Raw genomic sequence first — 27,129 nt, forward strand, 5'->3', positions numbered from 1 at the left:
TGGAAGGCCTAAGACAATCGGACTTGTCGTAACTGGAAGAATTAAAAACGAAATTTCTTCATGGTGTAGTACACCAATCTGAAGGGTTACTGGAGACGTACTCTGGGTGATGAGACCATTGATGAGACGTGATCCATCTATAGCCGTCACAGTAATGGGTGTTTTTAAAGTGATCACTGGTAGGGACCATTGATTCACTAGTGATTTAGAAATGAAATTTCCTGCTGCTCCGGAATCAATCAATGCCTGTGACTCAAAGGATTTGGTAGCAAAGGAAATCGTAACATCGAAAGCGCAGACTTTAGATTTCATAGACAATGGAGAGGACTCCAGGGACCCTAACTTCACCTCTCCAGAACTAGTTAGGGCCTGGCATTTCCCGATTTCTTAGGGCAAGAACTGAGCATATGTGTGGAATCAGCACAATAGATACAGAGTCTATTCTTTACTCTTCGTTTCCTCTCTTCTAAAGATAATTTGGAACGTCCTATCTCCATGGGAATCACAGAAGGTGAAACTGGACGAAATTGAGGGTTTAAACGAAGAGGTGCTTTAGCAGAAGTTGTTTTCTCAGATTCTCTTTCACGAAATCTCATGTCTACACGATGGCAAAGAGAGATCAAATCTTCTAGTGACGAAGGAAGCTCTTGGGTAGTCAGTGCATCTTTAATTTTATCGGAGAGCCCCTGCCAGAAGGCGGCAACTAATGCTTCAGTGTTCCACTGAAGTTCAGAGGCTAAGATCCTAAATTGAATGACATACTGTCCTACTGTATGGGAGCCTTGTCGCAAACGAAGAATGCTGGAAGCAGCGGAGGTCACACGACCTGGTTCATCGAACACACTTCGGAACGTGGAAATGAATTTGGCGCTATCTTGTAGAATTGGATCGTTTCTTTCCCACAGAGGGGAGGCCCAAGCCAGGGCTTGTCCAGAAAACAATGAGATAAGATAGGCCACTCTGGAACGATGGGTAGAAAAATTTTGAGGTTGGAGTTCAAAATGGACTGAACATTGGTTAAGGAAACCTCTACAAGTTTTGGGGTCCCCGTCATATTTTGACGGAGTAGGCAGGTGAAGCGTAGGAGCTGTAGACACCTGGGATGGCACTGGGGAAACGGAGGAAAGCACAGGAGCTTCAATATTAGCTGTAACAGTCTGTCCAGATGTTCCTTGGGAGGTTAACGATTGGTAACATTGAAGTAACAGCTGTTGGCGAGCATCCTGTTGCTCCACACGGCTGACCAGATGCTGCAGCATCTCTTTAGCAGTAGGTTCCGTATCTGGGTCTGTCATGGCCTGATCTTACTGTCACGGGCACTAGGAGTCTTTACCCAGGGATCACCAGGTGATAGGCTTACCAGAGCAGTATAGGTGGTAATATGGTACTCTGGTAGCAGGGTGATCACGGAACAGGAAATAGCAGATGATGAGATGCTCAGGAAAGTCTATGACTAGCAGCACTGGCAATATGGAGGTAGTAATACACGAGGAACTGTATGGACAAAGGACACGTGAAGGTAGTCAGTGGTCTGCGGTAGCAAGTTGTACCACTGCTATAGTGAGGAGGAATGTCCAACAGAAACGAGGAGGTGATGAGAGTCAGCGGTCTGCGGATAGCAAGTTGTACCGCTGTCTGAGTGAAGGAATGGAATCCAAGTGGAGGTATCCGGGGAGTCAGTGGTCTGCGTTAGCAAGTTGTACCACTGCTATGTGAGAGGATACTGGAACAGGTGAACTGTAAACAGGAGTCAGTGGTCTGCCACTAGCAAGTTGTACCACTGAATATATATGTGAGGAGGTGCACGGGGAGAGACTGCAACACAATATATACACGGGCACCTTGACTTTGATCCACAGTAATATGCACAATATAAATGTATAAATGACTGAACAACACTGCCAATATAGAAAGTCTCTTGAAGTAATCCGGCATGAGATAACACAGTCAATGATGGCAGTAGAGTCAGCAGATAGTACACTCCAGAGGAGAACCAACACAGTCAATGATGGCAATAGACTCAGCGGATAGTACACTCCAGAGGAGAACCAACACAGTCCAGCAAGGTATGCAATACACAGCACAGTCAATGGGAAGTATGCATACCGTGGTTCAGGAGAAGGCAGTCAGACAGGAGTGCAGAGATACCTGAAGGGCAGGAGGCCAGCAGGATACAAGTCCCTGGATGGGTGAAGCGGGGGTCTAGCAGGTGCAGCGCACAGGTAGGTAGACCAGCAGGGAACACAGGAAGGCGTGGAGAGCGGATCAGCAGTAGATGGATGAGTAGCGCTGAGAAGTAACAGCAGCGGGTCTCTGCGGGAACACGGAGGTAACCAATAGCAACCAGCAGGTGCAGTAACGATGGGACACCGGAGCAGAGTTGAACTGGAACAGATGATCACGGAGAGTAGCGGGTAGCAATAGTGGCAGCAGACTCAAGGAAACACGGTAGAGTTGACAAGGGCTGAAGACTGAAGCGCCCAGAGGCAGCGGATAGGAATCAGCTAAACAGTCACGATGAAACACAGACGGGTTGCAGGTTGAAGACTGTAGTGCACGGAGGCAGCGGATAGGAATCAGCTAGCAGTCACGATCATGAACAGGTGAGTGGATGTGGTTGAAGCCTGTAGTGCACGGAGGCAGCGGATAGGCATCAGCTAACAGTCCCAATGATACATGGTAGAGTTGAAGTGATAGAAGACTGTAGTGCACGGAGGCAGCGGATAGGAATCAGCTCACAGTCACGATGATACAGTAGATGGTAGAAGTGGTATGGGAACCACAGTAGTAGAAGTGGTTTGGAAACCACAGAGGTAGAAGTGGTTTGGAAACCACAGGAATCAGCAGGGCTGAATAAACAAGGAAACACAGGAACACCTTCAGAGACTCATGGGAAATGAGACTCCAAGATCAGGCAACGTGGTGTTGACCACAGGTGCTTAATATAGGGAGGTTGCCTGATCTGCCAATTAAGTTAAAGGAACATACACTGGAGGTATAGAAAGGGCTGCGCATGCGCAGTCCCTCAGGATGGAGGACGGCCACGGTTCCTAAATGTCCGGGAAGAAGCACTCACAGTCCGGTGAGTGACAGCCACGTGTGGACTTGGAAAGGGCTCTTAATCCTTTCCTCAAGAAGACTTAGTTTGGGTACCCAGGAACTTGAGACTACCTACAATGGCCTTGCCTAGAACGACCAGAGATTCGTTGGTTGCTTGGGAAAGATTTGTACAGGCATTCCCAGACATTCCCTTGCCAACTAAAAACCTGTCTATCACGCCTCTGGCCAGACTAGTCCCAGACATGAACCTGGCTTTGAGGAGAGATAGGGATATTAACACCCTTAGTGAACTTTTTGGCTCTGAAGGCCTTCTCTCCTTCCTAAAGTTACAAACACAATTTCAACTCCCCTCCAGGGAATTTTATAAATATTTAAAAATCAGACATTGGATTAACTTGTTTCCAAAACAAGACATGGTCCTCTGTCCTCCTCCATCCCTATATCTTTCGAAGCTGACAAAAGGGTTCAATAAAGGCGGTATTACTTTTTGGTGCAAGACCTCTGCTCCTATGACCTCAATATCACCTCATAGCCAACTATTAAGGGAAACTGACCGTCAGCTGATTCTAACTGAAGAACAGTGGGATGCCATCTTCTTAAACTCCCATCGTATGTCAAAATGTTTAAACCATACGGAAATGTGTGTCAAATTGTTTAATTACCTGTATCTCACCACAGCCAGTCTCCATAAAATGTAGCCATCCCAATCAATGCTATGCTGGAGTCAATGGTCTAGGGTGGGAGACATGTTTCACATTTTTTGGAACTGCCCAAACTTAAAACCATCTTGGGCGCAGGTCTTCTGCCTTGTCAATAAAATTACCAAGCAAACTCTGCCTCTCACACCGACAGTTGCCCTCTTACACTACTATCCTGTGACCTTTCAGACCCACTCTAAATCCGTATATAATCATATCCTAATTGCAGCCAGAGCTGCCATAGCCCAAGCATGGAAGACCGCTCTCCCCCCTATAGTAAAAAAAGTTATAGATAAGGTACAAGTTAGCTTTGTGATGAATACCCTGGGCATGCCTTACTCCACAGCCCTATCTTCTCCACTGGTAAAAAGGATGAGTTAGCGAGTCTATGTAATTGAGGGTGAAGATGATCTGATGCCAACAACGTGCCCGAGCCCATCCGACCTCATCACTGCTATTGCTTCTGCTTTTAACCTTAATGAGCCCCCTCAGTCCTCACAGGGAGACGCCACTGGTGCTCTCCAGTCTTAGGGCGACCCCATGTAAATGATACTCTAAATGATTATTGCTGTATCCAGAAAATATGTAAATTGCTGACTGTGAAGATACTGTGTTCCTCTCCCACTCTGTACCCCGCTGTACCCGCTATTGTTAATTTTCCATTTCCCGTTTTATTTCTGTACCCCATATATTTGATAAACTTCAATAAAAACGATTGATGTTAAAAAAAATAAGAATTAGGAGGAAGGGCCGGGAGAGGAGAGAGAAGTCGGAGTAAGATGGAGTAAACTTGAATAGGAAGAGAAAGAGAGGGAGGGTTTAATGTGGATAACACTGAAAATGCAGCCAGGAGACAATAGACACCTACACCACCTCTTTGGTGGTCACCAAGATGGGAGTGTGGGAGAAAAAGAGTCTCTGACCTTTCCTTTCTGCCCTGACCTTTGATGTCTTTTCACTTTGCACCAGTGCACTTGCCTCATCCTCCTCTGGCACCTAGTGGACTAAACTAAGATTTATCATCTATGGGTTTCTAGCCACAAAGCATAGGAGATCACTCACCCATTGATTAGCCAGCAATAATCGCTATCAGCACAAAGGAGTCCATAACTTCACCCCCAGTCTTTGACACAAATATATTTTACAATTTAAATTTGCCCTCTATTATTTGAAACAATAAGCGTCACCCTCCTAAATTTGAGAAGATTTACACATCCTCTACCATAAAAACAGGCCTGCAGGTATGCTACATGTATCTTTGACCTGGCCCATATTCATTTTCATAAGTTTACCTATAAGTAGCAAATCCAAAGGGTATCCATACAGCAACAGCTGCATTTTTACATCTGAGGTTCTCCAAAATGTTCCTTAGTTTGGACGCAAAAAAGGCCTCCAATATGGTTTGATGGCCCTATCTATATTGGGTAGAGAACCACATCGTATTTGGCTAGGATATTATTGGCCTGGTGAAATATTGTTATGAAGCACCCAAGACCTCCATAATGGCTTAGTGGGGGAAAAAAGTGGAGATGTATAATATTACCTTTTATTCTCTGCAATAAATAAAATCTGCCTATGTGCCATCCCCAGCACCAGCACTTCAGCTTGGTTCCAACTAAAGCAATGGAAGAATGAGCATGAGGTCCCTCTGCATAAGTGGTAACCAGACCCTGGCTTTGCCAGTTTGGGCTGGTTACACTAAAAAAGGGAGACCTGCAACATTGAGTCCTGCTGTCTTAAAAGGCCCCAGCTCCAACTTGTTTGGCAAGAGTGTTTTTACTTGGGGTATGGGGTACACAAAATGCGAGCAAGCAAATCCCCAGCCAGTCTTGTTTTGAAAAACATTAGGACTCTTCCTGGCACCCCTGGTATTGTCAGTGCCAGGTTAATACTAGTAGCAAAAAATATATAACAAACACTTGTTGAATCACGTTTCAGCATGCTCATGACAGCCATTGACTGCTTGGGCATGCTGAAGCTTGTAGAACTACAAGCCCCAACATGACCATGGCTTCCAGTGAGCCTATGGTGGAACATGTACAGTATATTAGACAATAGCTGTAATAGAGGAAAAAGAAACACACACGGTTAAATCCAACTTAAGATACCCTGAAATTCATCTTTCACCACTCAAACAGGAAAACCTTCATGGGCAGCATGGTAGCTAAGTGGTTAGCACTTCTTCCTTACAGCACCGGGGTCATGAGTTCAATTCCCAACCATGGCCTTATCTGTGAGGAGTTTGTATGTTCTCCCCATGTTTGCATGGGTTTCCTCCAGGGTGCTCTGGTTTCCTCCCTTTCTCTAAAAACATACTTGTAGGTTAATTGGCTACTAACAAATTGACCCTAGTCTGTGCGTGTGTGTGTGTATGTATGTGTGTGTATGTATGTGTGTGTGTTAAGGAATTTAGACTGTAAGCCCCAATGGGGCTCGGACTGATGTGAGTGAGCTCTCTGTACAACGCTGTAGAATTAGTGGCGCTATATAAATGGTGATGATGATGATGATCCTCCACGTAGTTCAATGGGAAACTTCTTTACCCAAATAGTCCAATTGGAAATAAGAAAAAAATCAAATTAGACGACAATAGGTGTTCCTTTCAGAACTCCACTGTAAAATTACATTGAAATGATAGGAGAAGGACAGGTTTTGCAGCGCAGCCAATTACTGGTTGTCCTTCACTAGCCACTTGTGATTGGATGAGCAGCAAAGTCTAGTCCATGTCCGTGTTGCCCTAGTAAGATGATGATGAGGATAATGACTGCAACATCCGGGTACATCTATACACCAGCATTAATACCACAGTCATAATTTGATAATGGTGACTGGTGTATTGCTCCAGCCAAACCTACACATTCTGTTATAAGTTGGACATATACTTTGACACACAACATAAAACATGCACATAAATACTATGTATTTTCAAATGTACGTTCTGGACATTACTTTATTGACTGATTTTGGATCGCTAATGTAGACACAAAACTATGTCCTCAATATAGGCCCACCATAAAATGGAACATATAGATGCTTCCAAGGGATAAATAGATAGAGGGAAAGGATACAGATAAGTACAGTACATTGAAGATACTGTAACATCATATTTGGGAGCAAACACAGCAACTCGGTTGAATATATCCATATAGACAAATCATTCTGAACTTCTAGTGGAGAAAATGTAAAATGTCGATGATATCTGAAGCTTTAAATACAGTAGAAACTCATATATACTTTGTAACATTTGTGGCATGAAATGCATACAATGTCAGATATGAAGGATGAAAAATTTCCATTATGTAATCTCTCATGTCACAAAGTATGTGTTGTTGTCATAACAATTATATCACATCCTGTATGTGTAATATATATATATATATATATATATATATATATATATATATATATATATTTATTAATAACAAGTGTTAAGATATTGCAGTAATGACTATTTCAAACACTAATGTCACATTACAATTATTTGAATGATTCACTTTCACAATGTGCAGTAGGAGCCCCCAATCTACCAGTACTGATACTACATGCAAAAAATAATAATGGATTCGGGAGTTACAATAAAGTAACTTGATGAGAAATTGTAACTTATGGCATGATGTAATAAAATCGTGGTTATAATGGAGGGCTCAGTTAAACCTTAACAATAGTGATGGCAACTACCATTATTAATTATCCCTTATTTAAAAATCAAGATAAAGAATGATATATGATATGGTAAAGTACAGCATTATGTTCTACTCATCAGTTTGACTTTTTGGGAGTGTAGGTGGACACAGATTTGTTCTGTCATTGGCTGGAGAGAAAATCTTATATAGAAGTATAGAAAGCTATTTGCAAACCAACTACTTTAAACTGTCTTAAGACTAAATAGATCGAAGATAATTCTGTTCTGTAATAGTTATCTGCTAGGCATGGGAATGCACTTTAACTGCTGGAATATCAACAGAGAGCAGCTCCATTTTGGTGGCCATTGTGCTTCTATTTAAGTATAAAACTCATGAGTGAAGCATGATGATAAAATGTTTTATCACATGTTGCTTCTTATTCTCACTCATAGCTCATCATTTCTCACAATTATTACTCTTCACTCATCACTCAACAGTCATCCCTCATGACTCTTCCTGACATCACACACCTGTTTGATTCTGACAAAAGATGTTGGACAATCATATGTAATCTGAAATTGAGAATACTAAATATAGTCAGGATAAAATAACTAACTATTATACATACCTTAAGAAGGCAAAACTGACAGCTAGCTATAACAACACAAAACTGGAAAATCCAAATATCTTTAAAAAGATCTTGGTGTAGAACCAAAAATCCAAAACATGAAACACAGATGGCTAGCAATATAGTTAGGATATCCTCTCCAATGTTTTCAGTTCTGTAAATGAAATGTAAAACATAAATATTGATATTATACAAAGTCAAATACATTTATATACCTCTGTAATAGCATGGTATGATCCATTAAACCCAGTTAGCATTGATAAGTCTGGTGAAATTAAACTAATGAAAGAAAATGAATGATATGTCAAAATCTGGTTTAGATCACTCAGTGACCTACTTCCATTACAAGGGTCTGGATAGAGGGGGAGCCTAGGTTGATAAAGAATTCCTCACAGATGACTAAGGGGTAAATGTATGAACCTCCGGATTCTTCAACTCCGGCGAGTTCAGCGTCTTCAGCGCTTAAATTTAAAGCGGCGCTGCCTTGTAAAGGGAATTGCAAGCATACAGTTGTACTTCGTTTCAGGCAGAAAAATGCATAGTCATGATGTAGTAATACCTACAGGAGTTTTCCATGGGAAAACCTCTTTTCCTGTCATACAAAAATACAAAAGAAATGCTATAGAATTGTTGGGGAGAACGAGAGAAGGAGGTTTTAGGACAGGGATATAAGAGGGGGTGGGGGCGAGATACTACCACTGTCACGACTATTGCTGGGCATAATACTACTGTTGGCCATATTAGTGCTTGCATGACTGCATAATATGCCTGCCCCATGTAGATAGAAGTCTCTTTGATATTAGCACGGGTACTGTTGTATGCCTACACTAGTATCCAAGGTAGAGTTTATTCACAATGCCGTTTTAGAATCCTTTTTAGGATGCGTATAAGTAGAGAACTCAATGAGTTTTGGTTACTGAGCCCTTTACAAGCAGCAATTGTAATTATTTACAGATGTGATCAGAATACAATAATCCAATTAAATTGGATTGTAATGATAGTGGCCAGCACAAGTCTCCTGTAAAAACTCTAAATGATAGCAACAAATGTGTTTCTTGTGTCACCCACCATGGGATGGTGTTCATAGATATGAAGGAATAAAACAAAGAAAGCAGGAAATAGTTTTACAAGAAGCATAAATAAATTAAGAATAAATCATATATTTATTATAGGAACTTTATTTAAGTTAGTCATATGTAATACACAAATAACAAAAATATCTAATATATAAAAGCCTAGCGGCGTGTGTTAGTGTGTGTGTGTGTGTGTGTGTGTGGAAAAAACTACCGGGTGACAGAGTGCTCAAGCTGCAGCGTCACCTACTGGGGCGGAGTTATATACTACACTGACCTACTAAATTCTTAGCATTATCTAATATATAAAAGCCTAGCGGCGTGTGTTAGTGTGTGTGTGGAAAAAACTATTTTCTCAGAAAGGGCTCATCCAGTTGACCTTAAATTTGGTATACTGACATTATTTGACAAAAAAATGATAATAGTGAAGTCAGTTAACTTCCATCATCCCGCCTTCCCCGCGTGGGAGGTGTGTGTAGTAAAGGCTAAATTTACGAGTTGAGGGCTCAAACTCTTGACCGTGTGGGTATTTATTTACCAGAGCCTGTGTTTGGTCATGGACAATTGTATGTCGCATTTTCACGAGTACGGAGAGGCAGTGATGTGAAAGTGCAGGTTATGAATACTGCCCTTCAAGGAAGACTGATTGAGCACAGCGATAAGGTGTTTAGCAGAAACGTTGTGTATCGAGAGGTTTTAGAACAGTAAGACGATGGAGATTAAGGATGTGGCGATGAAGATGAAGGATTAGGTGATGGAGAAGAATAATGAGGTGGTGACATGTGGACAAAACCACGTTAAAAAAGGGCGCTTACGTCGGGAAGTAACGCTCTTCCCCTGAGGAGGCCTGGCCTAGCCCCAAATGCACGACAAGAACATTTTTAACACCTTAAGTAGCTTGATTTGACTAGAATGCATGAGTATCATGCACGGGTTAACTTGTATATAAATAATTGTTCAACCCAGCAAACACCTACCTTTAGGAAATGTATTACCCGCATAGTGATTTATAAAATGTGACACCTGCACTTGTTAGAATTCTAAGATGGGTAGGCAGTGTAGGCAGGTGTGCTATATTTTATAGCACAGTATAAATTAGATTATAACTTATATGTAACTAATTTTATTTCTCATAGTTAAAACTGATTTTTTATGAATTTGCAATAACAGACAATAACTGGTGAAAATTAATCAACCTCTAAATACTTTTACTTCCTAATTCCAAAATGTGTAAGTTGACTGTGTGTCAAGTATGTATGTGATATTGTATAGAAAAGACTGATATATGGGTTTTTTTCATTTGTTTTTGTAAAATGATTACAAAACAATATATTATTCTGCTGCACTAAATCTATTAGTTTTTGATGGTTTTATTTAGCAATCATGGATTACAATTATGAACAATAGACAAAATAAAGAATACAAGTTGTACTCACATTGAAAACTAGGTGAAATGTATCAATTACACAGATAAACAAAATGAAGCATGTAAAAATACAAGCTGTATGAGGATGGGGTAGAGGGAAGGGAGGGGCGGTCCTCACACATAGCAAGTGTCATGTATTAAAAAATTCAGGAGCATGGATTGAAGGGGGTCCTAACCTGATGTATGGCTAGATGGTAAAAAAAAGACAAGGGTTCAAGGATCAGTCTGGATAAATTTGAGTAGACTACATATATAGCCTAGGGGTCCAGATCTAATTGGAATACATCGTCTTTATCAAGCTGGTGGTGAGCAATTTTTTGCAACAAAATGAGGGATTTTAGTGACACAGGCTCACTTTGTTTCCATGATTTGGTAATTCAGCAGCGGCGAGACTCAGCTTTTCTGAGTGATTTTCTGGATCTTGGCAGAGAGAAGGGACCATGGGTCTTTCTGGACTGGACACAAGAGGAGCAAGGAGAGGAGAATTCTGATCTTATTCCAGAAGAAATCTTTGGGCAGGACCACTAGATATGTTTGAGCACAATCCCACCAGCAGGCAGAAAAGGAAGTAGGCTATATTTTAGTAGGGTATATTTTAGCAAGCTTGTCGGGAATGAGACCCCATCTAAAATACATTTTGTAAGCATTCTTGTTAATCACAGTAGAGATCAAGCTAGAAACCGCATGTGCTCTGTAAGTCTCACAAGAATCCTCCTCCGGAGGGTACCACAGTTCCCTCTACCACTACCTTTCGTGCCTGTTGCCAGAAGCCAGCATGCTGACAAGAAGGATATTAAAGAGTGAGGAGATCATGCATGTCCACATATGTGAAGAGAAACATAACTTCTCAAATTGGAATGTTGGGTGAAGGGGATTGTATAAAGTGCCTGATTAGCAAATTCTCAAATAATTCTGGGTTGAGATCAGAATGTTTGGAGCAAAGATCTTCATAGGAGATAAGAGTCCTTTGGTCCAAGAGGTTCCTGGCGAACCAAACTTCCAAGTCCATCCACCCCTGAGATAAGGAGCTAGATTTGCCAGGAGGGAAGTCATGGTTGTTCCATAGGGATGTAAATTACAGCACTTGTCAGCGCAACTTTCATATTTAAAGCGGCAATGCAAGGGACCCGGCGTAGGATCATGCAATATAAGTATGAACTTGAATCTTAAGCATAACCCTAACCCTAACCGTACAGTAAAGTAGCATTGGAATTACCCTAATACTTACATTACATGATCCTACGCCGGGTCAGTTGGATTGCCGCTTTAAATATGAAAGTCGCACTTACAAGTGACGTAATTTTCAAGAGTTGGCCTCTCCTCAGATCGGAACTCTCGTGTGTCTGTGTATACTTAAGTCTCTGTTGTTGACAGGTCGGTAAGTTATCTTTCAGATTATTTTGGTCGCTGTAAACACTGTCAGTGTTTACAGCACCATTAAACTTACCATCGCCGAAAGAGTTAGCCCTGGGATGGAAGCCATAATTACAAAAGAATGGAGACATGGGGTGGAGGAATGGCAAGAATTATTATAAGCAAATTCGGCCCAAGGGAGCAAGGAAGCCCAATTGTCATGAAACTTGGAGATGTATAACCGAAAAGTTTGTTCCAACGATTGGTTGACTGCCCATTAGGCTGCGGATGGTATGCAGATAAGCTGATGTTGATGTCAAGGAGTGTACAGAAAGAACTCCAAAACTGGGCAACTATTTGCAAGTCACGGTCGGAAACAATGTCTTCAGGCAGGTCATGGAGGCGAAAGATATGCCGGGCAAATAATAGAGCCATGGTTTGAGCTTTGCGCAGTTTGACCAAGGGAACAAAATATGCTATTTTACTGTACCTATCCACCACCACCCAGATGGTGGTGTGTCCAGATGACCAAAATAAAATTTGTGGATGTCAAGCAGTTTTACTTTCATGGGCTTCAGACAATACCACTTTTCTGAGATGAACTGGCACGAACAATTGACCTTTCGGGGTCCCTGGAGGTGCCAGTTTTTGAAAATGTTAAAGATGTTAAAGAAGGTTTTGGGTTAATCCAGCATGAATTAAAGTAGGAGGAATAATGTAAAGAGGTTCTGCCGGTGTGGAACAACAGGAGACGAAACTCCGGAAAAGCACATCAGCCTTAACGCTTTTAGAAAGTGGTCTATAGGAAATGATAGACCTTAAGCGAGTAAAAAACAAAGTTCAACGAGCCTCTCTGGAATTCAGACATTTAGCAGACTTAATGGACAACAAATTCTTGTGATCTGTAATGACAAAAACAGTGTGCACTGCCCCTTCTAGCAAATGTCGCCATTTTTCAAATGCCCATTTTATGGCTAAGAGTTCACGGTTGCCACGTCATAGTTAGCCTTGGCAGTAGAGAATTTTCAAGAGAAATAGGCACATGGATGTAGTTTATTTTCACAAGGGTCTTTATGAGTCAATATGGCTCCCGCACCTACATCAGAGGCATCTACCTCCACCACAAAAGGTAGATATGGATTAGGGTGTCTCAGGATAGGAGCGGAAATGAATTCAGCTTTCAGAGCCTCGAAGGAGTTAATCGTGTCGGAAGTCCAATAATAGTATAAGCTCCGTTGCGGGTTAAGGTAGTTATTGGTGCTACCAAGTCTGACAGGTTATGAATAAATCTCTGATAATAATTTGTAAAGCCCATAACCCTTTGTATGGAATTAAGATTGGTTGGCCGCACCCAATCCAATATTGCCTGAGCCTTACTAGGCTCCATGGCGAAACCAGAAATTCGAGAAACGACACCTTTCCATCTTAGCAAAAAGTTGGTGCTCTCTTAGTTTTAAGAGAACTTCCTTGACATGGAGATGCTGCTGCTTGAGGGACTGGGAATAGTTTAGGATATCATCCAGGTATACTACAACAAAATGACCCAGAAATTCAAAGAGGACATCATTGATAAGGTCTTGAAAAACCATGGAGCATTACATAGGCCAAATGGCATTACTAAATACTCATAATGGCCTGAGTGGGTGTTAAAGGCGTTCTTCCATTCGTCAACTTTTCAGATGCGCACAAGGTTATATGCCCCGCATAGATCAATTTTAGTAAATGCAGTGGCATCCCGGAGCTAATCAAAGAGAACAGATATGCGCAGAAGTGGATAGGAGTTCCTTATGGTGATCTTATTTAGGCCACGAAAGTCTATGCAGGTCCGAAGTGTTCGGTCCTTCTTGGAGACAAAGAAGAATCCGGCATCCCCAAGTCATGATATGGCAGAGGTAACTGGTTCGGCAGGGGTTGGATCAGCCGACTGAACAATCTCTCCTTTGCTCCAATTGATGACTGGATTATGAAGTTGAAGCCAGGTGTGCTGCAGGATTAAAGGAACAGAAGGACACTTGATTAGATAGAAAGACAAATACTCAGAATGCAGGGCCCCTACAGTGAGTTGCAAAGGACGCGTTTGAGGACAAATCTTGCTACCAGGTAATGGACCACCATCAAGCCTGCATACAGTAATGACTGAATCAATCTTCATGGGAGTAATTCCCACGGAGCTGGCAAATTTGATGTCCAAAAAGTTCCCAGCGATATCACTGCTCAAGAAGGCAGAGATGGAGATAGAATGTGCACCCAAGGAAATTGAAGCTGGAACCAAAAGAGCATTTTTGTAAGATATGATCTGCATACCTCTTCCTCAAGGTCTGCTCTTTTCCCATCTTGTTAGGACAGGAGCGGAGAAGGTGGCCTTTGCTGTCACAATATAAACAGAGGCTCAAGGTACGTCTCCTTGTTCTCTCCTCCAAAGAGAGACATTAAGCCCCTAACTGCATAGGCTCTGTAGGTTCCATTGTAGAAGAAGCTGAGAAAAGAGATGTATCAGATGAAGGAGCTTCTTTCTCAGCTCTTCTCTCCTTGATACGTCTATCAATTTTGATAGCCAGCTGCATAAGTCCTTTCAAGGAAGTGGGTGAAGGATATTGAACCAGAGAGTCCTTTTGATCGGACAAACCTAGGCGGAACTGACTGTGTAATGCTGGGCAATTTCACCCTCTGTCAGTGGGTCACCACCAGAACTCGGCTGAGTATTCTTCGGTGGAGCGTCGGCCTTGCTTCAAGGATCTGAAGTGGGACTCAGCAGAAGCCATACAATTCGGGTCATCATACAAGAGACCTAATGCACTAAAAAACGCATTCACAGACTGTAAGGTGGGGCTATCAGGAGGCAAACCGAAGGCCCAGGTATGACGGTCTCCTTGAAGGAGTGAAATTACTATTCCCACTCTCTGTTGTTCAGAGCCAGAGGAACGTGGCCGCAGGTGAAAATATAGTGTGCAACTCTACTTGAAATTGCAGAACAAGGTTCTATCCCCAGAGAAACGATCCGTCAGATATAGCTTGGGATCAACCGCCGATGCCCCGATGGCATGTGAGGTTCTGGAGACGTCCTCTTGTGCAGAGTCTGGATTTGACCAGCCAACACCTGTGCTGGAGTAGGATTAGTCCCACTCTCATCCATCAGGTCACTTCTTCCAAAGTTTTTAATGGCCGGTTATAATGTTAGGATCGCAGCTATTGATAAGCCTTTAGAACTGGACTAGTAGAGGTCTTCACCTATAGCAGCCACCTTTCCCATAGAACTTTATACGTTCACTGGTACTCTGATACTCTCAGGACTTGTTTCTATGGTAGTAGAGGCTTATCAGGATAACAGCTGCACAGGGTAGGGTAAATGGAAGACTGGAGACTGAGGTCGAAGCCAGGCCTGGGTTGCGGGTCTGTAGCCAGAGGAAGAGTCAGGGTATAGGCCTGAGGTGAGAGCTGGCAGCAATCAAGGAGGTCAAAAATTCAAACTAAGGTCAAGGTCACAGGCAGAGAAGTGAGATTCAATATCCATGGAAAAGGTCAGGGCAACAGGCAAACAGGCAAGGTCCAAAAGTGCAGGCAAGGTCACAACAGAAAATCAATCAGGAGTGTCAGGAAACAAGCAAGTCAGCAACACACAGGCAGTGAACACTATAACCGGCATGGAGGCTCATCCCTTCCTGCCTTAAATACACAGAAGGGCCAATCACAGAGAGGAGGAATTTAGCCCCAGCGGGAATAAAATTAATTTAATAAAGTTGTGCACGCACCCGGCTGCCCAGCTGGCTGGGTCGCAGAGGTGAAATGAAGAACGTCCAGTGACGGCCGTGACTAGAACCGGAAGTGACTTCCCGCTCGTCATGACGACGGCCGGGACGTAGCCAGAGAGCAGGAGTGAGTTGCGACGGCTCAGGCACCGCAGTGGTTCGTGACAGGGGGAGAGTTTTATTACGACTGTTTTGTACATGTTTAGTAAGCTTAGTTTAAAGTAGTTGAATTCTATGTCAGCCCAGAATACGAAGGTCAGAAGGGTGAAAGAGGCCACAGTTTGACTAAAGTAATAAGATCTGTTTGAGAAGTGTGGATTTATATGCATGAATATCCAAGTGTACAAAGAAGGGAGCGCAAGTGTATGTATCTATCTCATTAAAATGCATTTATGTTGATAGGTATTGCTGAATACACTTACTTATCCAGGAGTGCCAAGAATGTCAGTCTGTCACACCAAACTTTAATCCATTTGCCAGGAAAAATGCGTAATTTATAAAATTGCTTCTTTGGAAAACTCTTCTCTGATGAAACATGTGATGAATTTTCAGTTGCACGACTCAAAGGCTGTAAAACATAATACAAGTACTTATACCTCCAATGCTTATTGACATTCTCAGTTGTAAACTATCTAATTCTGTTTTGACTTCATGTGCGATATAGCCGGGATTGCAAATTTTAGTTTGTGTACGTATGTTAAAAAATATGTATATATTTAGTTCAAACAGTAAGCATCACCGAGACAATAAAAGGAGTTAAGGAAATTTTCTACAGTAGCTACTCCCTAAGGACAATATAAAAATTTATATTGCCAGTAGCATCAGAGTTCCAAACCACCAAAGCAGCCTGCACAAATCCAGCACAAAATATATTTCATTAAGCTATATAGTTATACAACTAAGAGGCTAGAATCACAGTCATGTGTAAAGCACCTCTTGATTCTGACGGTTTCCCCAACGAGAGTTACAGAAGCAAGCACTGAGCTTGATAAGTTCATTAGGCACCCAGAGCCTGAGGATAACAACGCTATCTTTCCTGCCAGCCAGCATGGGGAGAGAAGTAAATAAATGGAGCCAAATGGTGAAAGTACAGATATTTCCCTTATTTTATAAATATCACCAGGCAGTGCTGCTTATTAGAATTCTGGAGTGGACCTGTGCCACAGTTTCTAAACAATGGATTTTGATTGAGGGTCATGATTTACAGGTCCCTCCCAGTCTTCTCCCATGGCCCCCAAATTGTCCCGCATATCTTATCCCATGATTGGCCCTACCCTCCAATGTTGGTCTAGGCTGAGGATGCACACATACATTTCTTCAACATTGTCACCTCTTACCCCACTGACCTACAGTCCAGACTTCCAACCAGAGCAACAACCGGGAGCCTCTCGATTGTGCCTGGATGGGAAGACGATCAAGTGTGGCTGACTGGTTTTGAAGTGAAAGATTTGTGCCTTCTCTGAACTCCAAGAAAAGCTAAACCTCCCCTCTTCGGAACTCTGGCTCTATTTTCAGGCTAGGCAGTAAATCTAGAATAAGACCATTCTTGCAGGGGTGGGTCGGGAGCTGACCATCCTTGAAGATCTTTGTTGTAATTCTCAGGTACCCCAACATACGATCTCCATTATTTATCAATTGTGTAATTGAAACATAGATCAAGATCCTTTCTGGGTGGTACAGGTATCATTCCCAACTGTGCAAGAATCACTCAGGTATTTCTAGTTCCTGCTGGAGATGTGTCTCGGCCATTGGATCACCTTTGCACATCTGATGGAGCTGCCGCTCACAATGGAAACACTAGGTGGACCAGAGCCAGATGGCTGGATCTATGACTTTTCAAACTATCAGACCTCCCGATTTCCCAGTATAAAAAGTCCCTACTTTTACACTTAGTCAATGCTGCAAAAGCCACCATTCTTTTACACTGGAAATCCTTGTCTTCTCCTAATTTGCGGGAGTGGGTGACCAGTATTGAATTGTATATGTCTATGGATGATATCTCCATGTTGAGCAAGGAATTATGAATTTACAGCTACCTGACTTTGATAGTTTGAGTTTAAGGAATCCGCTTCATGTAGCTCCCTATTTGCAAACTGATGCTCTCCTAGTTTTGGTAAACTTGCATTACTTCTCTGTCCTGGTAGCTGGTAATATGCCACTAGATGATGTTGCTGTACTGACTCCTAGTAGTGCAAATAGAACTTAATCTTAATTTCCCTTGGCTTCACTGTCTCTAAGACAATACATTCCCCAAAGATTTCCCCTTCCCCTCCCCTTTTTCTCACCTTTTACCCCCCCCCCCCCTCCCCCTCCCCCTCCCCTGCCCTCATACCTTCCCCTTCTGGCTTCTGGTTCTGTTTTCTGATAAAAATGCAAGAAAAAAATTATCATATCTTGTTTCATATCTTATGCACATGATGTATGTATATTACTTCCTAAATAAATATGGATTAAACAAAAAAATATATACAGAATATACTTGTCAAACTACATACACCCAATAGACTGCTGAAAGAGGATCTGGACAAAATAAAATCTTGTTCATTTTAGAAGGGAGTCTTGTAGTTGGAAGATGACCAAGCCGCAATGAATAGAACTGCATTAGCCTTTCAAAGAAATTACCCTAAGTAAAACTGAAGACCTGGAGAACAGTTTGCGAAGATCCAATTTGCACTTTTCTGAGGGGGTCTATTTATTAAAACCCCTCTGATAACAAGAAAATCTATTATCGGCAATTAATTAATAAAATGTCACTGGGTCACCTGAACTATACAGGCAGGCAAAAATAAGGTCCCTGTACACATGTTTGGGCTGACATGTCAGCTTGGGCATGCACACTGGAACTAGAACCCTGGACTTGGGCATCCAGTTCCAAATTTTACTTTTAAAAAATAATAATACTATTATAAAAAGAAAAGAATGAAAAATACTTTATTTTAATAATAATATTTTTTCCCTGTGTCTTTTCACCCCTGTCTAATGCCATCCTGAGATAGCATTAGCAATCCGGAAACAGTGGCAATACTTGAAGTGACTGCACTAAGTAGACACTGATTTGTTTTTATTATGTACCTAGAGTTGCCACTAAGGATTTTCTTAGTTAGGGAATGTAAGGTTTCTCAGGCTGTGGTAGAGATACAGGGTGGATCAGGGGATTTATCAACTGTTTATTTGTTCTTACTATTACAACTTTACATCTACTAATAACTGTTCAATACAACAAGCAGGTTAAAATTGAACATTAAATATAGTGGTAATAGAGTACAGCTATAAAGTGGGAAACATAAAGTGCATTATATGCAATAATTTAACAAAAATGTTTTAAACAAAGCCCCAAATCTCTAACTACCTAAACTGTCTGTTTTGCTGGGTCTTTAGTAAGGAATTTAATTTTCTAGCTCTCAATTAGCACAAGAGGGGATTACATTTTCTATTTGGGTGTGAAGTAGGGTAACCTCCCGGCAACCGTCTGTCGCCTAGTGGGAGGATGTTAAGCCAGCATGGTCAGAATAGGTGCGACATTAAAAGTTGGCCAGTATAAAAAATGTCTTTCATTTAATAGTTAATACATAAGGTAAAGCTCACTTTTTAAAGATCACTATGTCACTGGGTCCTTTTCGCCTCTTGGGAGCAAAATTTTCTCCCCACATCTGCCACTTTGGCTCACAGCCTGTCTCCAATCTCCCCCTCAGCTCAGGATCCCTATGTGTATGAATGCTCTCCTCTTTCTAGTGCATGCCTACTCTTTTCAATACATGTCAGGAAGTAATATTTCGACTTGTCCAGAAATTGTTTGTCACCCTGAAAACTTCACTTAAGTACTGTACCCTCAAAAATAACATTACAGAAAAAATACTGGAAGAAGAATTTGGCAATGGATGCAATTTTCTTCATATGGAACTGAAATGACAATATGGATTAATCAGTTTAAACCCCCATACACACCCTCAGAAATAAATAATAAGTACTTACTTCTGGTGTCCCACATTGACTTATTTTTGCAACGATTAGTGAGACCTGTTTCTGGAACGACTCTTCCTCAGGATCATCAGAAAAAAGTCCCTGATTTTCTGATATCGTTTCAGTTTCTGAGTTGAACTCTGTTTCACTGTAAAACATATATGTGGACACTGGTTATATTAACATCAGTGGTCAAGACTGAAATGTAGAAGTGGCGTTATGGAAAATATAAGTGAATGGAATTTCATAGTTTTACAATGAAAGCAGTAGAAATGGCAGTAAGGCATACCACCATATACCAGCCCACTTTGACCACTGGTTAACATGATAAATAATAATTGTAGTATGTTGTCTTTTTTATTTTATTTATTTATAGAATAGTTGCCTGTGCCTATATTATTAAAGGTCAAAATGTCAACCCCCTATTTTACCATACCACTATTATGTGTATAGAGTATATACTTCTAGGTATTTATGTGTTTAGGTTAAGAAGATGATAAGGTACTAACCCAATTAAAATGACCAGTTTTACTTAGAGGGAAAGTTGAAACTTAAGGGTAGGTACAAATGGCGTGGCTGGAATTTTCCATTGACCATGGACTAGCATTTTAGCATGCATTCAGAGCTATTGCCAAAATATAAATGTAATCTATGTTGTTATTATATACTTATATGTAACATTTTTGTCACAAATTGAGGTCTTAGTCCTGTTTACACCACTCGGCGGTACCATATCACCGTACATCTCCCTTTTGGTCGAAGGCAGCATTCTATCCAGGATCAAGCGTGACTTCTGTCTGCAGTACTGGAGGCTGCCATCTTGGGTGAGACATTTGCCAAACATCCTGCTGAGTCTGAACACCTGGGGGTAAATGCATGAAGCTCCGGGTTCTTCGAGTTTAGCGTCTTCAGCGCTTAAATTTAAAGCGGCGCTGCCTTGTAAAGGGAAGTTTCCCTTTACAAAGCAGCGCCGCTTTAAATATAAGCGCTGAGGATGCCGAACTCGCGGGTGTTGAAGAACCCGGAGCTTCATACATTTACCCCCTGATCTCATTCACCAATTAGCTTCCTCTGCAGACTATAAGAGTCTCCTCCTACACTCAACAAATCGGCAGTGCAACACTTTCCTAGTTCCGGACTTTAACAGTTGCTGTTTGCTGCTTCATCCTGCCTGCTGTATACAGATCTCAACCATCAACCCTTCGTGTGAATTCAGCTTCATCCTGTTTGCTGCTTCATTCTACCTGCTGTATACAGAACCATTTACTCTCTGAGTGAGTTCAGCCTCATCCTGTTTGCTGTTGTATGGATTTCAAAATATTAACCCTTTGTGTGAATTCAGCTTCATCCTGTTGCTGTTATATGGACTTCAAACCATTAACCCTTTGTGATAATTCAGCTTCACTCTGCTTGCTGTTATACAAACTTTAAACCATTAACCCTTTGTGTGAATTCAGTTTCACTCTGCAACATGGAGTTGCGCAGAAATACTGAATACAAATGTTTAATATGGTTTAAAACACAAACATATGTAAATATGCCAATAAACAGTATAGGCTAACGAAGGGTATGTATAGAAATAATAATGCATGTATGGGAATTGGATACATGCATATAAACTATCTAGCTAGGCATAAATAAACACATAAAGTAAATATTATCACTCTGCTTGCTGAAATAAAGACTTTGTCTATTTATTCCTCGTGTGGATTCACCTTCATTCTATCTGCTCGTGTACAGTTTCCAGCTGATACCTTCTGTGTGGATCTTCATCTCATCAATCTATTCCTGTCTCTCCTACTGGCTATTTGGGGTAGTAGGTTGTTGTTCTGAGTCATCCACTCTCTGGAGCCATCTCTGTGTCTCAGAGTACCGACTTCCAGTTCCAGGCCTACCTCAGGTTCTGAGTTGTCCAGGGCCAGCTCCAGGCTTATTCTGTTCAGAAGGTTGCCACCCCCCAGTATAGTCTCTGCCTGAGTTCTGAGTCTTCCCAGTCCCAGTTGTGGTAATCCTGTATACCAGACATTAGGAGGAGGAGTGCTGGACTGGACTCTGTACCTGGAATAAAGGTTTGGAATCTGGACCTGATGGATTGGAACCTGGATGTGGGAACAGGGAGGACCTGACCCCACGACCAGAGACTCAATACCGCCAAGAACTGAGAAACTTCGAGGAATATCCTACAAAATTGGAGTTTCTCAGTTCTTGACGGTATTGAGTCTCTGGTCGTGGGGTCAGGTCCTCCCTGTTCCCACGTCCAGGTTCCAGTCCATCAGGTCCAGGTTCCAGTAGTTTATTCCAGTACAGAGTCCAGTCCAGAATTCTTCCTCCTAATGTCTGGTATACAGAAATAGAGGTACCCCTATGAGCAAGACACTCATCCGGCCTCCCAGTTTCCACTACATCCCTGCTACAGTTAGCCCCAAGGGTCCCGAGATGGATCCCAGAAACCCTATTGCCGTGACAATGTTACTATTGTCAGCATGAACTTATGGTATGATTAGCTCAGCCTGGCATAGTCTGGTGCTGGTTACAGCTTTTGTGGTGGGAACCCTGGTTGTTTCTCTCCAGACATTAGCAGTAACCAGTCCAGCCTAAAAACCCTTGTGATTACACTTTTGGGGAGGAGGCCCATAATTTTTTTATATATATTCAATTATATACACTTTAAACACCAGACATCACCATCAAGTTGATGATGTGGCTGGCGAATCTTGGCTGCGGATTTTATCTTGATTCAGCCACATTATTTAGAGTTGCACATATCATAAGGTATGTGTAACTCAAAATATGCACGGCAGACCGCCCAATTTTGCAGCTCAAATGTTTATCTTTGAGCTGCAAAATTTCAGCCAACTCTAAATCAGGCTCTCTATAAACAAAGAAGGCAAAAAATTATATAGCTTGCCGGTACCGTCCCAAAACTTAAGGGCACACCTTGAGGAAGAGTACAGATCTTTTGGCTGGGGACAGAGTTCCGAACGGACCCAAATATACCGATCTGCAAGATTCACTTTTCACCTAGGCTTTCTAGACTTTTTGATAAAATAAAAAAATCCTAATTTCAAAATAGATGCTAGGGGTGGTTCAAAAGTACCACCCCTAGAACTTGGGTGAGTATAGTTATGACTTTGCTTTCCTACATTGTCTCCCCCTCCGTACATTTTAGAGAGGGTGAACTGGGCTTTTTTACTGAGAATATTCTGCCTACCCATCATAGGCAAGCCACAAGCTTAAAATAGTGTTCATTTGGATACACATTGGGGAAAGGGGGAGGGGGTTAAGTACATATAGGTTGGTAAAGATTGCTGAAAACTTGATACCAAGGTATATGATTGAGAACTCTTGCCATGCTGAAAGATATCTTCCTCCGTCTCTTATAGAAGGAGAGAGGAAATTTGATAGGAAGTACCTCAGTTTTGGTTGTGTTTCACTTATAGTAAGAGATCCTGTTAAACTGGTTCAACAAAGTATGTAGAGGTGGCAAAGAGGTTTCAAGGTTGGTGATTGCTAGTTGTCAAATGAACACATTTTAATAAACATGCTATGTTTAGTGAGGCCATGAATGTTTACTGCCTTTCTAATTGCCACAGCCAGAAGTACAAAATATAAGACAAAGATTAGCGTTGTTAACAGACAGTCCTATCTCATACCGTTAATTATACTGAAATGGCATGAGAGAAAGCAAGTACTGAAAACCCTAACTGAGAGAGAGGAGTAAAATGATAGTATGGCCTGTTCTATGCCCCTTAAAACCATTTAACCAGAACTTGCTGTAACGGTTCAAATACAAGTGCAGCTCAGGAGCCAGGAATGAGGTGGAAACACACAAAGTTTATTGCTGAATACTGAATATACAGAAATAAATACCGGGTAGATGGCTGATGAAGGTAAGTGGTAATATGGAGAGATCCAGGCAGCATGGAAGCAAAAGCACAGCAGGGGAATGGAACAACAGGATGGGACAACAATAACCAGCAATGACTGCTGGGAGAGACAGGTATAAATGGAACACACCCAGGTGCATGAAATAATGAGTGAAGCAGTGTTAACTTTTAAGGAACTAGGAGCACAACAGGCACAATAGCAGCACCTCTGGTGATCAGAGGTACTGCTGCTAACACATAAAATGAACACAATGATAAAGTCTGATAGTCCAGGAGGCAGGAACTGCCAGGTAAAGCAGTATGCTGCAGGCAGATCGTGACAGTACCCCCTCCCTTAAGGGCAGATTCCAGACGCCCAAATTACCAAAAATGTCTGAATTCATCGGAATCATAGTCCAGAATGGGGGGTCCGGCAGAAAAGTCCTCGTCAATGGGCAGAGAGGCAAACGAGACCATGCCAGATGGAAGTTGAAGCACTGCTGAACCTCCTTTCTTTTTACGTCCTCCCCTTTTACAGGACTTCCTTAGAGTTGGGACCTGTGACAACTGGGTGGAGCACAATGGTATCTCTTGACCAGGTGAGGTGGGTGGTACTGCTGATAATGCAGAGGCCCCGCAAGATGGCATAGCGGGAGGAGTTACAAACTGCTGATTACTGCCTCAGAAAAGGATTGTAAGTCAGATAAGATTGGATGATCCGTCTCAATAAATGGGTTTGCCCATTCCAAAGCCTCTCCCCTAAAATGGGATATTAGGAATAGTACCTGTCTCTTAGGGCTACTAACAAGGCTTGGTACGGAGGGGATCTGTGAAGCAAAAAACCTCAGAAGGGCATTAAATTGGGAAGGATGCCCCTCAAAGAAACGTGATGGTTCAGACTTGGCAGCAGGCCCGGACTGGGCGGCAGGCTTGGCAGCAGACCCGGACTGGGCGGCAGGCTTGGCAGCAGGCCCGGACTGGGCGGCAGGCTTGGCAGCAGGCCCGGACTGGGCGGCAGGCCCGGACTGGGCAGCAGGCTTGGCAGCAGGCCCGGACTCGGCGGCAGGCTTGGCAGAGACAGCACTGAGAGAAGCCTGGGGGCAGACTACACTGTGAGAAGCCTCGGGGCAGACAGCACTGTGAGAAGCCTCGGGGTAGATAGCGCTGTGAGAAGCCTCGGGGTAGACAGCGCTGTGAGAAGCCTCAGAGCAGACAGTGCTGTGAGAAGCCTCAGAGCAGACAGCGCTGTGAGAAGCCTCAGAGAAGACGGCGCTGTGAGAAGCCTCAGAGAAGACGGCGCTGTGAGAAGCCTCAGAGCAGACAGCGCTGTGAGAAGCCTCAGAGCAGACAGCGCTGTGAGAAGCCTCACAGCAGACAGCGCTGTGAGAAGCCTCAGAGCAGACAGCGCTGTTAGAAGCCTCAGAGCAGACAGCACTGTGAGAAGCCTCAGAGCAGACAGCGCTGTGAGAAGCCTAAGAGCAGACAGCACCAAGTGGTAACTCAGGCTGAACCGCATAGAGTGGCAACTCGGGCTGAACCGCATGGACAAGCAACTCGGGCTGAACCGCATGGACAGGCAACTCGGGCTGAACCGCATGGACAGGCAACTCGGGCTGAACCGCATGGACAGGCAACTCTTCTGGAGAAGACTGTAAGGGCAGCACCCCCTCTGGAGAAGACTGTAAGGGCAGCGCCCCCTCTGGAGAAGACTGTAAGGGCAGTGCCCCCTATGGAAAAGGCTTTAAGGGCAGCGTCCCCTCTGGAGCAGCCTGTAGCTCAGGAACAGAGACAGCGGCTGAAGACTCGGAACTGGAGACAGCGGCTGAAGACTTGGAACTGGAGACAGCGGCTGAAGACTCGGAACTGGAGACAGCGGCTGAAGACTCGGAACTGGAGACAGCGGCTGAAGACTCGGAACAGGAGACATCGGCTGAAGACTCGGAACAGGAGACAGAGGCTGGCACCTCGGAACAGGAGACAGAGGCTGACACCTCGGAACAGGAGACAGAGGCTGGCACCTCGGAACAGGAGACAGAGGCTGACACATCGGAACAGGAGACAGAGGCTGGCACCTCGGAACAGGAGACAGAGGCTGTTGGCGCCTCAGGACAGGTGGCTGGAGCTGGCGTCTCAAGACAGGCGGCTGGAGCTGGCACCTCAGGACAGGTGGCAGGAGCTGGCACCTCAGGACAGGCGGCTGGAGCTGGCACCTCAGGACAGGCGGCTGGAGCTGGCACCTCAGGACAGGCGGCTGGAGCTGGCACCTCAGGACAGGCGGCTGGAGCTGGCACCTCAGGACAGGAGGCTGGAGCTGGCACCTCAGGACAGGCGGCTGGAGCTGGCAGATTGGATCTCTTCCCAGGGAACAGAAATGGTGGAGCATAAACAAATTTGGAATGCAGAGAGGAACCAGCAGGGGATGGTTCAGTAAGCTGACGTGGTCTACGGATAGGACAGTCAAGAAATGTGTATTGCTGGCACAGTAGAGACACAACTTGTTTGTTATTCTGCGTTGTTGCTCCTCTTCGGTCAGATGGGGGCCTGGACCACCTGTGAACTGGGAATTAGTTACCCCATAGTTCTTACTAAACAGCAAATTTGTAGAAGCACAATTAAGAGGTGCTGTTTGCACAGGTTCAGCAGCAATAAAGGTGGATTGAGACAGACCAGCAGCTTCTGTATTAGAAGAGACATAATCAGACAGTCTCCTGAGAGGGTCCACTAGTAAAGTGGAAAATCTAGCAAGAACGTAGCAAGATAATGTCCATCTGTAAAGTTTGTAGCAGTGGCAATTCCAAGATTGGTAAAACAGACATGTTGCAAAAACCAAATGAAAAAACAATTGCAGAAAAAGGTCCCAGAATAAATATCTTCCACACGACTCCTAAGCTGTTTTGTGGCTGGTTATACTGTCACGGTTCAAATACAAGTGCAGCTCAGGAGCCAGGAATGAGGTGGAAACACACGAAGTTTATTGCTGAATACTGAATATACAGGAATATGTAGAAATAAATACTGGGTAGATGGCTGATGAAGGTAAGTGGTAATATGGAGAGATCCAGGCAGCATGGAACCAAAAGCACAGCAGAGGAAAGGAACAACAGGATGGGACAACAATAACCAACAATGACTGCTGGGAGAGACAGGTATAAATGGAACACACCCAGGTGCATGAAATAATGAGTGAAGCAGTGTTAACTCTTAAGGAACTAGGAGCACAACAGGCACAATAGCAGCACCTCTGGTGATCAGAGGTACTGCTGCTAACACATAAAATGAACACAATGATAAAGTCTGATAGTCCAGGAGGCAGGAGCTGCCAGGCAAAGCAGTATGCTGCAGGCAGATCGTGACACTTGCTACACGTAGGACTAGTGAAGATGGTAAAGCAACTTCTCACAACTGGGAAAGTAGTATAAAAGATGGATTTTTAGCAGCGGTATTATATGGGGCTTGCCTGTACTCCACGAAGCCAACTTGATCATTTTTGTTATGTGGGGCAAGGACTGGGTTAAGTCTGGACACTATTACCTTGGCATATATCTTGAGGATAGTGTTGAGAAAACCTATGTGGCAGTGGTTTAGGCATCTAGTTGGTTCCTTTCCTGGATTTGGTATATTTACTATTTGGGTTCAAGGATTTCAGCAGGAATAGAAACTGTGCTTGAACATGAATTATATAGCTGGGTGAGTCAG

General features: G+C 43.1%; 1 protein-coding gene across 1 annotated transcript in view; it reads right to left on the minus strand.

Annotated features, from left to right (window-relative positions):
- PCNX2 (pecanex 2) overlaps positions 1–27,129 on the minus strand; it is a 433,517-nt gene that overhangs the window by 314,543 nt on the left and 91,845 nt on the right. The window contains exons 9-11 of the mRNA XM_075203493.1: positions 19,580–19,715; positions 16,030–16,175; positions 8,010–8,163 (exon numbers count right to left, since the gene is read on the minus strand). Coding sequence (XP_075059594.1) covers positions 8,010–8,163; positions 16,030–16,175; positions 19,580–19,715 — 436 coding nt within the window. The remainder of the gene's footprint in view (positions 1–8,009; positions 8,164–16,029; positions 16,176–19,579; positions 19,716–27,129) is intronic.

The sequence above is a fragment of the Mixophyes fleayi genome, chromosome 3 (genome assembly GCF_038048845.1).
Source record: "Mixophyes fleayi isolate aMixFle1 chromosome 3, aMixFle1.hap1, whole genome shotgun sequence".
Classification (NCBI taxonomy): domain Eukaryota; kingdom Metazoa; phylum Chordata; class Amphibia; order Anura; family Limnodynastidae; genus Mixophyes; species Mixophyes fleayi.